This window comes from Ursus americanus, chromosome 21, assembly GCF_024610735.1.
Source record: "Ursus americanus isolate L20-20 chromosome 21, mUrsAme1.1.p, whole genome shotgun sequence".
In the NCBI taxonomy this organism is placed as follows: Eukaryota; Metazoa; Chordata; class Mammalia; order Carnivora; family Ursidae; genus Ursus; species Ursus americanus.
In genome coordinates, this window is record NC_142147.1 from 54,576,364 (window position 1) to 54,592,690 (window position 16,327).

Genomic DNA, 16,327 nt, shown 5'->3' on the forward strand with positions numbered 1-16,327 from the left:
GCCCTCGTGCAAGTCAGTTAACTTAAGAAAAAAGTTTTCTTGGGGCCCCTGGGTGACTCAGGTGGTTGAGTGTATGCCTTCGGCTCAGGTCATGATCTCAGGGTCCTGGGATCAAGCCCCACATAGGGCTCCTGGCTCAGCAGGGACTCTGCTTCTCCCTCTCCCTGCCCCTCCCCCTGCTTGTGCATTCTCTTTCTCCCTCTCAAATGAATAAATAAAATCTTTTAAAAAAGAAAGAGAGAGAAAAGTTTTCTTAAGTCTGTAAAAAACCAAAACACTTAAAAGGAGTTTTTTCAATTCCAGTTAGTTAACAAACACTGTAACATTAGTTTCATGTGTACAATAGTGACTCAACAATTCCATGCAACACCCACCGCTCAAAACAAACATGCTCCTTAATTCCCATCCTTTATCTCATTCACCCCCCACCAACCTCTGCTCTGGTAACCATCAGTTTCTTCTCTCTACTTAAGAGTCTCTTTCATGATTTGCTATCTTCTTTTTTATTTTTCTCTTGGCTTGTTTCTTATATTCCACATATGAGTGAAAATATATGGTATTTCTTTGACTTCTTTTGCTTAGCGTAATACTCTCTAGCTCCAACCATGTCACAGCAAATGGCAAGAGTAAATTTTTTAATGGCAGTAATATTCCATTACCCCTCCCCCCACACACACAAACACAATGTCTTCTTTAATCATTTATCAGTCAAAGAATACTTGGGACTGACTATTTGAAGCAGAAATGTTCATTGCCACTGACTATTGAACTCCTCCAACAAATCCATGGCACAGACCGAGCCAAAGAATGGGACTATACCCATCATGGGGCTGACTGAAGGGGGGAAGGTCCCGCTCAGCAGTGCGCCAACTTCCATGAAATGTCACCCATCTACAGTGGATCTAAACTTGACTGGAGTTGTATACCTGGGATATTAGTGCTTACATGCAACCACAGCACATGCCTTGCTGATCCTGCCTATTCCACTGTCCAGAGGCTTCTTTATGTCCAAAATCTACTTTATCATGTGGTATTTTAAAGCAACATTCAAATGACTGCCTCATGCAATACCCCTCCTCCATCAATTACCACTGATCTAGGCCTGGGCAAACAGTCATCATTACCATCCAAAAGAATCTGGTCCTCACTAACACACAGGAATTCAATTAAATCATGAAAACAAAGTAGGAGTTCCCTACTCTCCAGAAACCCACCACATTTGCCAATTCCTTATCCCCATTACATGTATTCATCAGATGACACCACCAAGAGCTGCCTGTACCTTTGGAGTGGCTTGAGGGAGCTGCCTCTGCTCCCCTCCCACACTGGAAAGAGTTCTTCACATTTTTTTGTTTGTTTTTTAAAGATTTTATTTGTTTATTTCAAAGAGAGAGAGAGAGCATAAGTGGGGGGAGACAGGCCAAGAAAGAGGGAGAAGTAGACATGGGGCTCGATCCCAGGACCCTGAGATGATGACCTGAGCTGAAGGCAGACACTTAACCGACTGAGCCACCCAGGCGCCCCTCACATTTTCTTTTAATGGGTCTTATCTTTCTCTCTAAGGATGGTGCCTTCATCGTGTTTTACATCCCAGTGCTAAATGTCTGAACATCCATTGGCCTTGCATTTCTCTCATCTCAATTCAGTGTTTACTTAGGAAACTCTAGCTACAGCACAAGGAAGAATGTCCGTGATGCCTAAATAAGCTGGAAACAAAAATAAGGATAAATAGAACTGGAGATCTGGAGATAACTAGGAATATAAGTAGAAGTTATTTTTCTAAATCCAGGGAGTCGGTGTGTGACCCAGGAAAGGTATCCTCTCTCCATATGCAGAATTCATGCCAATTCTTCATCTTCTGTATTTTCTACCTTTTACTTGAGGCTACAGTATCGCTCCTATTGGAATAGTTTCTCCTACTTATAGGGTACCTATTACATGCCAAGCATTAATATGAGTGTATGCTTACTTCATAGAAAAATCAAAACACCGCCACGTATGAAGTGGGGCACATACCTTTATTTGGGGCCATGGTGCATTGCTTTAAAGTCCCAAGACTAAGTTCAGACTGGGTCATTCAAGCTAAAACAGGTTTAGGTAAGCTCTGTGGGAGTCTTCTCTAAAGGACACATGAGGGAAAGTCATGGTAGTCAGGGGACATGTTTGCTCACAAGGGTGGACTGGGGGTGTGAACAGAAGTTACAGTAACTTGTGACTCTGCAGAGTGTCATCTAGGGAACACACTAGTGAGAAGGACAAGTGTCAGTTCAAGTCTCCTGCAAAAGTACTGCCTACACAAAATGTATCCCAAATAGCATTACTATGGAGTACTTGAGCCAATCAGTCAGTAAGACCCCCATATAATCTATAATATGTCCATGATAATATCCCAGTAAGCCCCAAGAGGAGAAAATGATACAATAGATAAACTAGGTAAAAATAATCACACATTATTTAAACTTTAGGCCAATGACAAAACAAATATCTAGGTATATTATTCTACCCCATTACCAAATATGTGATAGATTCCATCAGTTACCTACAACCTTTAGATAGGTTAACATTGGTGGTGGGATAACACTTCATTCATTACTCATTCATGATAATACATTAAAAATCAATTATGTTTTATTAATTAAAATACGTTAAGCTCACATATGAACTAAGTTATGAATTTCAAATGCACTCTATGATCCTTATTCAAAATACAGAATACAAGTGTTAAAAAGCACTCGTATGCGGATATATGATGTGGATGTAGTGATTTCCGTAATTTTCACACATGAGGTCATTCTTAAAGAATGTGTATATATAATTATATACCATTTTAGGGAAGAATTAGCTATCCTCTTTCTGGTACCTGTGAGGATTTCTTCATTTCAACCACATCACCTGACATCCTCTACTTCTAACTATAGCTATTATGAGGGTACATCAGTATTTTACTGGACTGCCACCTCTTTTTCCTCAAAGACCAGATGGTAAAATATTTTATTTAGACTACCCAGGAAGTTCTTTAGCTTTAATAAATGGAGAAGTATGCTGTTCCGAACACAATTTTCATGATAACTTACATTATTAACGTTATAACCACAAACAGCATCTCTGTTTAGATTTTCTTTTTATATTGTATATTATATTGTCCTACTTCTCCCATGGACGATTAGATATGCGAGTCCCAACAAATGAAGAAGGGCACCTCATATCTTTGATACAGCAACAATCAGCCACATACTTTCACACACTCACTAGGAATAAATGAATTTTCCGAAGTGATTTGAGAGTACAAATACATTAATGTTTGCTAGTCACAAATCCCAGATAGGATCAATGGAAAAAAAAAAAAAAAGCACATATTGAAATTAATTATACTTATGTAAAAATCCATCCACTTAAACCTTTGAAGCATATAATAGCACATACGCTAAGTGTTTAACTTTGTATTATTCCTTCTAAGGAATATTTTGATGTAAAGTCTGAATAGATTGACTCACGTACTGCTTTCTACTTGATTTCTGTGATATTTATTGACATTTGATGTTCACTTCCATACATTTCTAAATATTTACATCTTTCAAGTTACTTTCGTTTATGCACTCTCTGGTGTTTGCTACAGTGAATATTCAAACTGAAAGTCTTTCCTCATTCGTTATGTTTCTAGGGTTTGAATCTAGTGTGCATTTTGGGATACTGAGTACAGAATGAATTCCAGTTAAAGGCACTGCAACTTCGTCTGTATTTTACAGTTTCTATCCTGTATTATAGCTATGATGTTGAACACGAGCAAGTTGTGAGGTCCAGCTTGCCAACACTCTTTATACTGTAATCTTTCTCCTCAGTATAAACTCTGAGATACAGAAAAGGGTTGAGCAGTTTAAAAGTTTCCCCATGTTCTTTACATTTATAACTTTTTCCCCAGTATGAATTCTGTCATGTTGAATGAGGCTTGACCTCTTATTAAAGACCATGCCAAATTCTTTATATTTGCAAAATCCATCCCAGCATACATTCTCTGATCAGGAATCAGGGTTTAACATTGCTTAAAGGCCTTGCCACATTCTTAACAATTTCACGGTTCCTCTCCAATATGAATTCTCAGATGGGAGGTACGGGGTGAGTAGTCCTTAAAAGTTTTCTCACATTCTTTACATTTGTAATGTTTGCTCCACTATAAATTCTGGCAACGAGTAAAGGTTGAACAGTGATTAAAGGCCTTCCCACATTCTTGACGTTGTCAAGTATGAGTTCTGTGATGTTGACGCAGGTGTGAGTGCTGGATAAAGGCATGGCCACATTCCTTACATATGTAAGGTCTCTCTCCAGTATGAATTCTGTGATGTCGAGTCAGGTGTGAGTGCCGGTTAAAGGCCTTTCCACATTCTTTGCATACGAAAGGTCTCTCTCCAGTGTGAATTCTGTGATGTTCAGTAAGCTTTGAGTGCTGGTTAAAGGCCTTGCCACATTCCTTACATACATAAGGTTTCTCTCCAGTATGAATTCTGTGATGTCGAACAAGGTATGAGTGCCGGTTAAAGGCCTTGCCACATTCTTTACATACATAAGGTTTCTCTCCAGTATGAATTCTGTGATGTTGAGTAAGGTTTGAGTGCAGGTTAAAGGCCTTGCCACATTCTTTACATATGTAAGGTTTTTCACCACTGTGAATTCTGTGATGTTGAGTAAGGCTTGAGTGATGGTTAAAGGCCTGGCCACATTCTTTACATTTGTATGGTTTCTCTCCAGTATGAATTCTGTGATGTTGAGTAAGGTTTGAGTGCTGGTTAAAGGCCTTGCCACATTCTTCACATTGGTATGGTTTCTCTCCAGTATGAATTCTTTGATGTCGAGTAAGCATTGAGTGCTGGTTAAAGGACTTGCCACATTCTCTACATTGGTAAGGTTTCTCACCAATATGCATTGGTTGATGTTGAGACAGTGTTGAGTGCCAGTCAAAGGCTTTACCACATTCCTCACAAATGTAACTTTTCTGTCCAGTAGCGACTGTGTTATGTATGTTTAGTCCTGATTGACTAAACATGTTCCCAGGTGTATTACATCTGTATGAGTTGTTTTCCATGTGAATTCTCTGATAATCACCAACATGGGAGGACTGGTTAACAGGTTTCCCATATTCATTATATTTATAAGGATTCTCTCCCCCAGGGATACTCTTATATATAATAAGGTTGGAGCTTTGATAAAAGACTTCCTCAAATTTATCAAAATTATAATGGCTCTCTGGAAAATGAGTCCTCAGAGGTTTATTAACATTTGAACACTGGTTAAATTTGTTCTCAGATTCGCTGCATTGAGCAATTCTGTTTTCATCGAATATGTTCTGATAATTTTGTAGCGTGAACTCCTCAGTGAAGGACCTCTCAAATGGATCCCACATAGCACTTTGTTCTTCATTTTTAAATGTCTGATTTTCAGAAATATTTGACTCAAAGGTCAATCCAATCCTACTTTCAAAATGGTTCAAATAATTATTTTTAGCATGGACTAGGTAACTTTCCAGATTTTCCAAATTTTCATTCTCCAGATATGTATGTTTGACCATTTGATTTAAGCCCTTGCTTACAGAAACACACTGCTTTGCAGAAGAAGCAGGATTAAGAAGGGAGGTTTTCCAAAGTGTTTTATATCCTTCATCATTTTGGGCAGTGAGATTCATATTATGGACAGTTGTCTCAGTTTGGATATGTCCTCCATGATATCTTTGATGCCCTTTACTTTCCCCATCATTTTTCCAGTCTATCATTAAGTGTAAATCCTCAAGGGCACTATGATTATATCTACCCACTGCCACGTTTTGGAAAGAAGCTTCTATGCACAGCTTTGGCAGGAAACTCTGGGTGCCATTTGAAGATATAGCTGAAAGATATCGAATAAGAGAAAAGTAAAATCATTCCACTTACTATTCTCAGATGAATATAATGAAAACTTCTACTATGGAAAAATAAAATCAATCAGAGAACTTCAGCAAGATGGTTAAGAAGGAATCAGCAGGGCTTCATTCCTCCAGAGACACATAAACTTGCAGCCAATGTACCCATATCATAGCCTAACAGATAGTTCTGTAGTATTGTCATACTGGAGCACACATCACTTTCCTATACCTAAAAAATCAGGAAAAGTACCATTTGAACCTAAAATTAGCAGCAGGAAGGAAATTGAAACTTAAAATGCAAGTAAAATAAGATATAGCAAAAAGAGAAAAATGTCAATAGGAAGAGTTGATTTTCCGAAAAGAGCAACAGCAGTGACATACTTTTAACTAAATCAAGTAAGAATGAAAGAGAGAAGACCAACTAAAATCAGAAGTGAAGAAGTGAAAGCAGACACAGTATAACTGATACCACAGAAATAAAAAAATTATAAGGTGATGATGGATAATTATATGCCCAGAGATAGATAACTAAACAAGGTATATAAATTTTAGAAAATGTATAACCTACCTGACTCCATCATAAATTTAAAGCAAAACAAAACAAAAAGCCCTGATCTACCATTACTGAGTAGACTGAAAAAAACATGCTCAACAAATAAAAGTTCTATGCCAGATGAATTCACTGGATAATTCAAAGAAACGTTTAATGAGAAAGTACTTCAAATCCCTCCAACATTTCCAAGAGGTGAAGAGAAGGGAAATTATCAAACACTCTCTGCGCCGCCGGCATTACCATATTAACAAAGCCAAGGAAGATACTATAAGCATAGAAGACTACAAAATGCTACCTTAAAAATAGTCATGCAAACTCCATAATAAAAGCAAGCAGACTAAATAAAAAGCACATTTTACTATTTTACAACATAATCAAGTGAGAATTCTTCCTGGAATTCAAGTGTGTTTCAACATACCAAAATCTATAAATTTCAGATTGCACCTTAATAGAATGAAGATCAAACATGACATTATATTAATTCATGTAGAACAAGTATGTGAGCGTATTGGACACCGTTTCATAATTAAAAACACTCAACAGTAGGAATAGAAAAGAAACTACCCCCACCTAATAAAGGCCACGTATGTACAAAAAGCAGAAATCCAACATATTTGATAGTAAAAGACTGAAAACTTCTCCTATATAATCGGACACAAGGTAATAAAGAGACTTCGCCACTTCCAATCAATATAGTACTAGATATCCCAGTCGGAACAATTAGGCAAGAAAAAATACATAAAAGGAATCCAATTGAAAAGAAAAAGAAAACTATCTCTGTTCACAGATGACATGCAATAGAAAACCCTGAAGAATCCTTATTTTCACTTTTATGCTATTTCATTGTTTGGTCATTACTTATATTGTTTATTTCTGCTCATTTTCCCCAGTAGACATTCCATTTCTTAAATTTTCTTATGCTATGAATGCTTAAGAAAAAAAGTTCAAATAACATTACACCACAACAAACTAGAAAAAGAAGAAACATGACTGATATTTAGCTGAGGAAGAAAATAAGAAAAATCAGAAATAAATAAAATACAGATCAGAATAAATAATAACAACATTGAAAGTAATGCAATCTCTAGCAAAATCCGAATGCCTTTTTTAGCAGAAAGAACAAAACCCGTCCTATCATTCATATGGATGTCACAGGATAACAAATACCCAGAACGATCTTGAAAATGAAGAGTTCGTTGGTGGCACCACACATCCTGATTTAAAACATACTACAAAGACATACTTATCAAAATAATGTACTTTAAACATAAAGATAGAGATAGAATAATGGGAGAGTGTAGGTGAGCTAGAGTTCTACTTCTTCAGTGTTAATGTGTATGACAATGACCTGAAGATCTTGTTAAAATTCATATTCTGATTTGGATTTCTAGGAGGGGGTCTGAGTTTCCACATTCCCCACAAGCTAGCACGTGATGCCAACATCTTAGTTCAAGAGCCACAATATTACATTAAAAAAAAAAAATAGAGGAAATCATGAATGATTTTGAACTTAAAGAATATTGTGGAAATTACAACTTCTAACACCAAGAGCAAAAACAACAATTCTTCTTGAACATATACTAACCACTATGTAACATTCTAACACTTTTTCATAAATTCACCCATGAATCCACACTAACCTATGAGAAGAGTAAAACTGTTCTTCATCTTTAAAAAAAAATATCTTGGCAAAACTTCAGTAATAGTAGAGCCTGAGTTTTACCAGATTGTGTGATGTTGAATTTGTGTAAGAGGAACAGAGACCAGTACACAGAGGCAAGTCTAAAAGAAGGTTCACAGTAGGTTTCAAAGTGCCAGTGGGAAGGCAAACATGATTAAACCAGAGAACATGTCAACAGATGCTTTTCCAGAGATGCAGACATGGGAGGCTAACTGATGTATAAGAATCGTGGAACTCTCATCTCCTGTAAATGCCCTTCCCTCACTTCATAACGTCCTCCAGGGTTCCTGAAACCCTGTGGGATTTCTCCACTGCAACAATGATAGGGAGTTTTGATACAAGTCTTAGTCCTCATGCTGACCGATGTCCTCTCCAATTTTTGTCTCTCAAGGATGATGATCTTCTATTCTAACCTGTGAATGCCCATAGGAAGGTCCATCTGTGTACAAATGTGAATGATCTAGGGGCACCTGGGTGGCTAGTTTGGTTAAGATTTCAGCTCAGGTCCTGAACTCAGGGTCCGGGGATTGAGCACCCGGTGAAACCCAGTGTGGAACCCCAAATAGGGACCTGGCTCAGCGGGGAGTCTGCTTGTACCTTGCACCTCCCCAGCTCTCTCTGTCTCAAATAAATAAATATCCTTTAAAACAAGCAAACAAACAAACAAACAAACAAACAAACAAACAAACACAAAGTTGTTGATATAGCCAAGTGGAAGAAGAAAAAGCCAAGTTCATTTAATGCCAGGGCTGAATCTACGGCTCCCTTACACCTCATGTATCCCTCAGGTTTAACCAAAGAATGATAAAAATTGATTTCTTTCTAGGTGGTGGAAAAAAAGAAGGAGGCACACTTCACATGGGAACCAAGAGACTGATTCAAGGCTGAATGGAATCCAGCTTCGGTTCAAAGAAGAGTACTAAGTATAGTTAAAAACAAAAACAAAAAATACTTCTTTAATCTGAAGCACACGACTAGTTCTGGGCAGCCAAACCTTGAGAATGTACGCTCCACACAAAATTCCAGGTCTGCATCAGAGAAGATGAACAGTTTCAAAGGGTTCCTCAACATAGGGAAGAGGACCAAATAGGTGGGCCTGGAGTCCTTCCCTCCCTTCACTTTGCATTCAAGCTAACGTCGCCCCTGCATGGTGAAGAGGACCAGCCACTCCTCTCTGCGCCTCTTTTTATTTCTCCTTCTTCCTGTCACCATGACAAACATATTCGTGGAAATAGCTCCCACTCTGACAAGTAATGCAGGTACAATCTGCTTCTGGTGCAACACTGGATTTCTTAGCATGGACCCCAGAGATTCCATAGTCTTTAAAAATACCAAGTTTTCCCTAAATTTTTACTAATTCCCACTGCTTCATGCTACAGAATCTCTTCTGTTTTCCATGCAAACCTCCTCCTAAAAACTGACTTTGCCTAAAATCAACAAGGGCAGGAAAATCAGTTGCACTTTTGAATATCCCCAAAAGAATCCACTTATACAGAAAAGTCTTCATAAGACATGTGGCCATTATTACATGCATGCTAATGGTTGAGAAGTGAAAGAAAGCACATTGTGGAAAAAACAACTTAAGAAGCTCTCACAGAAATTACTGTTCTTCCATTTACCTCCCGGGTTGCTCAGTCTGTGGGGACTCCAGGCTCTCCCATGTCCTTGTATTCACTTCTCCACCCTGCCAGACACACTCTCCTTCTCCACAATTTACATTTTCTCCATTGCGTTATTTATAAATTTGCATTCCTAAAACTATATCCTACCATAAATACCTAGGATTAGCTTCATTTGGAGAGTAGAAGAGCTTTCTTTACATGCAAGTTCTGAAGAAAGTACAGATATACATATATATAATTATATATACACACATATCTGTGTCTATTTCTTTGGAATAAAGTCCATCAATAACCTTGAGAACTGTAAAAATTTCACAACTACACACATTCCGTAATGTAACAAGTTGGTCTCTAACAGTTTTCCAGTGCTGGCATCAGACAGGAGACTCCTAGATCAAAGTCCAAGCATCTTATGGCTCATGACACAGCAAACACCCTAAACTTCGTCATCACACTGATTTCACTGGCCAGCTGCCCACCCCCAACTCACAGGGAGACACTGCACATATGTGTGTCATATCTGTGAGATTCTGAGCATAGGAAACCCCAATATCTTAGAGGAACATCTAACATATCTGTCCAAAATTTGTCATGGAAAGAGACATCTGTTTTCCTGTACAATTAACAAATCTGTCCTCTACCCAAAAGTAAAATACTATCAGTATATTCCAAAGCCTTTTTATACACAAGCATCAACAGAATGACAATGGAATAAAAATTTTCAATATCTCCATCCATAACACATGGAGAAACTTAGGGGCACCTGGGTGGCACAGCGGTTAAGCATCTGCCTTCGGCTCAGGGCGTGATCCCGGCGTTATGGGATCGAGCCCCACATCAGGCTCCTCTGCTGTGAGCCTGCTTCTTCCTCTCCCACTCCCCCTGCTTGTGTTCCCTCTCTCGCTGGCTGTCTCTATCTCTGTCGAATAAATAAATAAAATCTTAAAAAAAAATGTTAAAAAAAAAAATAACACATGGAGAAACTTAAACCCGTAGAGAATCATCTCCCAACAATATTCACCAGTCAGTTTGACCCTGGAGTAGCTCTTGCCTAATTTTCCCATATGTACACCACCTCATTAAACATTCATTAATCTGACACAGGATCTGGGATAACATCTATTCAGTTTGCATCAAGAAACGGTTTCCAAGGCTATGATGGCAAGAAACAATGCAGAAGAATCAGGTGAGCTGTATCATTCACTTCTGTAATGTCACTGTGTGTCTTGCATTCAACCAGGTAAAGAAATCCCAATACCCATGAGGGTCTACCTTAAATTTCTATAGTGAGCTTTCTAAGGGACATGGGTAAAGAAACACTAAACTGTGTGAAAGCATACACCTTACAGGTAGGAGAGGTATGTATAGGATGAGAGGATTCTGTACTCCTTACCCAGGCAAAGTAAATAATGGATATGCTGGAATCATGGATTAATACAGTAAAAGGGCTGAAAAATGGAAAACACATAGAAATTAGGACACAGAATCGGGGCAGAGGTGTTCACCAACCATTATTGGGGGAATATTAAAGCAGAGACTTGGGGCGCCTGGGTGGCACAGCGGTTAAGCGTCTGCCTTCGGCTCAGGGCGTGATCCCGGCATTGTGGGATCGAGCCCCACATCAGGCTCCTCCGCTATGAGCCTGCTTCTTCCTCTCCCACTCCCCCTGCTTGTGTTCCCTCTCTCGCTGGCTGTCTCTATCTCTGTCAAATAAATAAATAAAATCTTTAAAAACAAAATAAATAAAGCATAGACTTAAAAAAGATGAGAGAGATGGTGTAAAGTAAAACAGAGGTGATCACAAGGAAAAAATACTTTGGGTGGCCCTGAACGTAGGTGAAGATCTGGAGGAAACGATCCTACGAATGCACTTGACATACTATGTCTGCCTCTACTGGAAGAAAATCAAGGAACCTCTGGTCCAGCTCATGAGCTCACAACATGATTTCAAGGAATAACAATGCTGTATACACCAAATGTATGATTTTCTTCTGATATTCACAACAGTATCCAAAATTCATTTTCCTGTATGCTCTTTTGCGGCCCATTTGGCAGTGAGAGAGGAAAATGAAAAACTCAATGTACCTGGAAGCTTTGACTTTAAGCTCCTCCTAACAAGCAGCTAATCTTAATGGTCTGGAAGACACCCAAGGCACACATTGCACCACAAGAGTCACACCCCTGGCCACTCTGTAAACATACCAAATAAGCATGTATCTAGAATCAGGGCAGAAATACTTCCATCCAAAATCTGTCACTGTGGGTGGGCCTCCTTTAGAGACAATGACCCATGAGTTGACTATATGCCTGTGTTTGGCAATAAAATCTATAGAACTTAACCTACCTGAAGTGAAGTAAGGAGGGAAATCATGGTAAAACAGCAGTTTGCCAAGATTCCAGCTACAATCTACAACAAGTAAATTTTTGCTACTGCCAAGCCTCTGGAGGCCATTCTGCTATGGGAAATAGGAATAATCATTCATCAGAGCAAAGAGGTGCATGGAGGGTTTATGACATCAAAACTGACATTGGACATAGGGTCCTGGGAGACTGATAAATATCATTAGATGCAAGAAAAGATAGAGATAAATCACAGACATCTGCTCCGGTTTTGTGGTGATATTAATCCACGTGAAGTCTTGTGCAAGCAAATGAAAAGAAAACACGATAGAACATTTCCAGAACACACGTCAATTTGTTCTCAGATTGGATGGGAAAAAAGAAAAAGAATATAAAACTTCAATTACTACACAAACCATGCAACACATTGATTTTTAATAGATTTCTGATTAAGACTGCAAAAATAGTGGTAGAAAAACACAAAGGATTCCATCGCTGTGGTCTTGGTATAAGAGAAGATATCTAAAAATGAGAAAACTCACAAACCATGAAGGGTAAAATGAAAAATTGGATTACATTAAAATTAAGAACTCAGGGCACCTGGGGGGCTGAGTCAGTTAAGCGTCCAACTCTTCATTTCAGCTTGGGTCATGAGATAGAGCCCCACATCCAGATCCAGGCTCGGCTGGGAGTCTGCTTCTGATTCTCATCCTTTCCCTTGGCCCCTCCCCCTGCTGTCTCTCTCTCACTCTCTCTCTCTAAAATAAATAAATAAATACATTTTTTTTAAAAAATAAGAACTTCTCTGAATCACAATCTCAAAAGATAAAAATATAGGTAGAGTAAGAAAGAAGACAAAGGACTCATTCTCAGCATATACATAAAACTACAAAGCCTAAAGAAAAAGATATTACAACAATTGGGGTCCCTGGGTGGCACACTCCCTTAAGCGTGGGACTCTTGGCTTCGGCTCAGGTCGTGATCTCAGGCTTATGAGATCGAGCCCCATGTCAGGCTCTGTGCTCAGTGTAGAGTCTTCTTCAGATTCTCTCTCCCTCTGTTCCTCCCACTTTGGCTCTCTCTGTCTAAAAAATAAATAAATCTTAAAAAAAAAAAAAAGATCACAACAGTAAAAAGGGACAACTAACTAGATACTTCGAAAAGGAGACTATCCAAACGCTAACCCAATTCTGTACTAACAGGAAGCGAGAACAACAACAAAGCAAATAAAACCACCACTTGGTAACATCACATAGCGACCAGAAGCCGACTGTGAAAACACCATAAACTACCAAGTTTTAGAAAGTCTGTGGATAAGCCAAAAATCCCAAACACTGCTGGTGTGTGTGAAAACTGGTACAAAGATTTTGGCCGAGTGTCTGGTGAACGTATCTAAGCGTATTTACCAACAACTCACTCCCACATACGTAGTCAGCAGACATCTGTACATGTTTCACTAAAAGACAAAGTACTGATTTTCCATGCCAGTACCAGTCATGGCAGTCCCGCTCTGAGAACCATCCCCCGGCCCAGAAACAGCAGAACGATACAGTCGGTTGATATTCACGGTGGAACTGGATCGATTCATTCTAATGAATGGTGCACAATAACGTGCAGGAATACAGATAAATCGACAAACGATAGATGGAAAGAACAAAAGCCCAAAACAAAAGAGCCCCTGTTGCCTAATTACATTTACATGAAGTACAAAAATGAGCAAGCACAGCAATTTCTTGCCTTACATGTTAAAAGAGGCTGAGCTTTGGGGAAAGTTAACGAAGAGCTCAAGGAGAATTTTAGAGGACAAACAATATTCTGTGTCTTGATCTCAGTAGCTTATACAGATGTGATCAGTTTGAATAATTCCACTGAGCTGTTTACTTATGATTTCCACATATTTACTTAAAAAAAACACGTCATCAAAAAACAGGTAAGTAAATAGACAAGTATCACAATGTACATATACTGACAAATTGAAATTAAAAGGATGTAATTTCACACTGTGACTATATTTAAAAAGCCTTTTTTAAAAAAAGTGTGCTTTAGGGGAGCCTGGGTGGCACAGCGGTTGGGCGTCTGCCTTCGGCTCAGGGCGTGATCCCAGCATTCTGGGATCGAGCCCCACATCAGGCTCCTCCGCTAGGAGCCTGCTTCTTCCTCTCCCACTCCCCCTGCTTGTGTTCCCTCTCTCGCTGGCTGTCTCTCTCTCTGTCGAATAAATAAATAAAATCTTTAAAAAAAAAAAAGTGTGCTTTAATTTCTAGCTAAAGCAATATAGTCCTGAGTGTACAAAGTTCACAGAAAAAGAATGAAATGTATAATTATTTTCTTAAAATACACACAGGAAAACATAGCAAACAAATAATGAAAAAATAGATAGGGTGTAAGGATAAGCATAAAAAACTTGGTGAATCAAAACCCTAATATCTCCATTAGAATATTAAACATAAATAAACCAAATGTTCCTGGTTACACTAAAGTTTGCTTGGATGTAGTCCACTGGAATTTTCCTAAAGCCACAACAAAAACAGGAGGAAAGAACTGGAAAAAAAACAAACAAACAAACAAACAAAAACACTCCATGTAGTGATAACCAAACAACTGGCATGGCAATATTAATATCATATATTAAAATCCTTAACACTAATGGGGTTTGTCACTGTTATTCATAATGTTATTTTTCAATATCTAAACATACAGCATTTCAATATTCTAACTGAAGGATAACGTAATCTACATTGATGTGCGTGTATAAAAACACAGACATATAAATACATGTATACAGGGAAATTTTTATTTTTAGCTCATCAGAGGTTAAAATAATCATCACAAAGGGTTGACATCACCAAGATGGTGAAACAGAGGCGCCTGGGTCGCTCAGTCAGATGAGTGTCTGACCTTTGATTTCAGCACAAGTCATGATCTCAGGGTTGTGAGATAAAGCCCCGTATCCAGCTCCCCGATGGGCATGGGGCCTGCTTGGGATTCTCTCTCTTTCCCTCTCCCTCTGCCCCCCACCACATGTCTCTCTCCTTCTATTAAAAAAAAGAAAGATGCTGAAATATGTAGTTGCCACTTCAGTACTTCTCAAAATAAGCTCAAGTAGCAACTATTCAAATAAGACCTCACCCGGTAAATCTCAGTACTCAGGGGTGAGGCTGAAACACCCCCTGACCACAGAAATCAACAAGCACAGCATGAGAAGGGTTAAGAGGTTAATTTAGGTTAATTAAGGGTTAATTTCACATTGACCACAATGCACCTGCCCCCACCTCCAGGCCAGCAAAGTGCCTTACCATGAATCACCACCTGGAACTATAATTCCTCCAACAAGAAAAAGAGAGTGGTGGGCATCCAGCATTCTCCAAACGGCAAGCTGCTTCCTGGGTAGCCCACTATGGTCTGGCCTCATGGAGATTCCTGCGGGGATCTGTGGTACTGGACCATGGTGATCATAGACACATGGAAAGGTGGGCAGGGCTTACAGCAACCAGTGCTCTGATCTTGGAACACTAACAGACCAGACTGCAGTCCACCTTGCAGTCGTACCCAATCAGAGATCACAGTGATTCCACCCACTTGCAGAACGCAGATGAACCCACCTGGTTAAGGAGATTTGTCAACAGCTGTGCCTGACTTGGGTCTCCAGCCAAGAGGGTGAACTAGAGCATGGAGGCCATTCTTGGGCTCTATGTGAACAACATGCAAACTGGAAGTCATTTCCCACTGCTGAGCATAGCCTCTAGACCCCCAACCAGCAATCCTGAACAAAGACCCTAGGCAACCACAGAGCCTATCTCATAGGCCTATGGGGAGAGAGCCAAGCCAGCAGCATTGCCCAAGTGCTGAGCATAACCTCTCTCTGCACGAGCAGGGAGCTTGAACAGTGAACTGGGGCAGTCTCAGAGCCTAGCCTGTTGAACTGCCCAGCAGCAGAGAATGGCCTTCAGTCCTGCCAAATGTTTGAACATAACCTCTGGTCCCACCCGACCAGGGACTTGCCAGCAGTGGTTTGGAAAACACTCAGGAGCCCACAGTTCCTATGGACACATGTCTGCCCTCTGTGAACATAGAAAGAAAGATTCCAAGAAAAATCTGCGCCAGAGAAATCATTCCAATTTTCAAATGCATAGGTTATTTGGTTATATTCCAAGGTTCAATATTCACATTCAAACAGAGAGGATTCAGCATGAAACATGACACATGACTTATGGGCTACCTTTTTCATGAAAAATAAAATC

At 39.3% G+C, this 16,327-nt stretch overlaps 1 protein-coding gene across 1 annotated transcript in view; it reads right to left on the reverse strand.

Moving 5' to 3' along the window:
• Positions 1-3,114: 3,114 nt before the first annotated feature.
• The window catches only part of LOC123787007 (uncharacterized), a 41,831-nt gene continuing 28,618 nt past the window's right edge, over positions 3,115-16,327 (reverse strand). Inside the window, exon 5 of the mRNA XM_045789439.2 lies at positions 3,115-5,874. Within this exon, the coding sequence (XP_045645395.1) occupies positions 4,235-5,874 (1,640 nt within the window). The 3' untranslated portion in view covers positions 3,115-4,234. The remainder of the gene's footprint in view (positions 5,875-16,327) is intronic.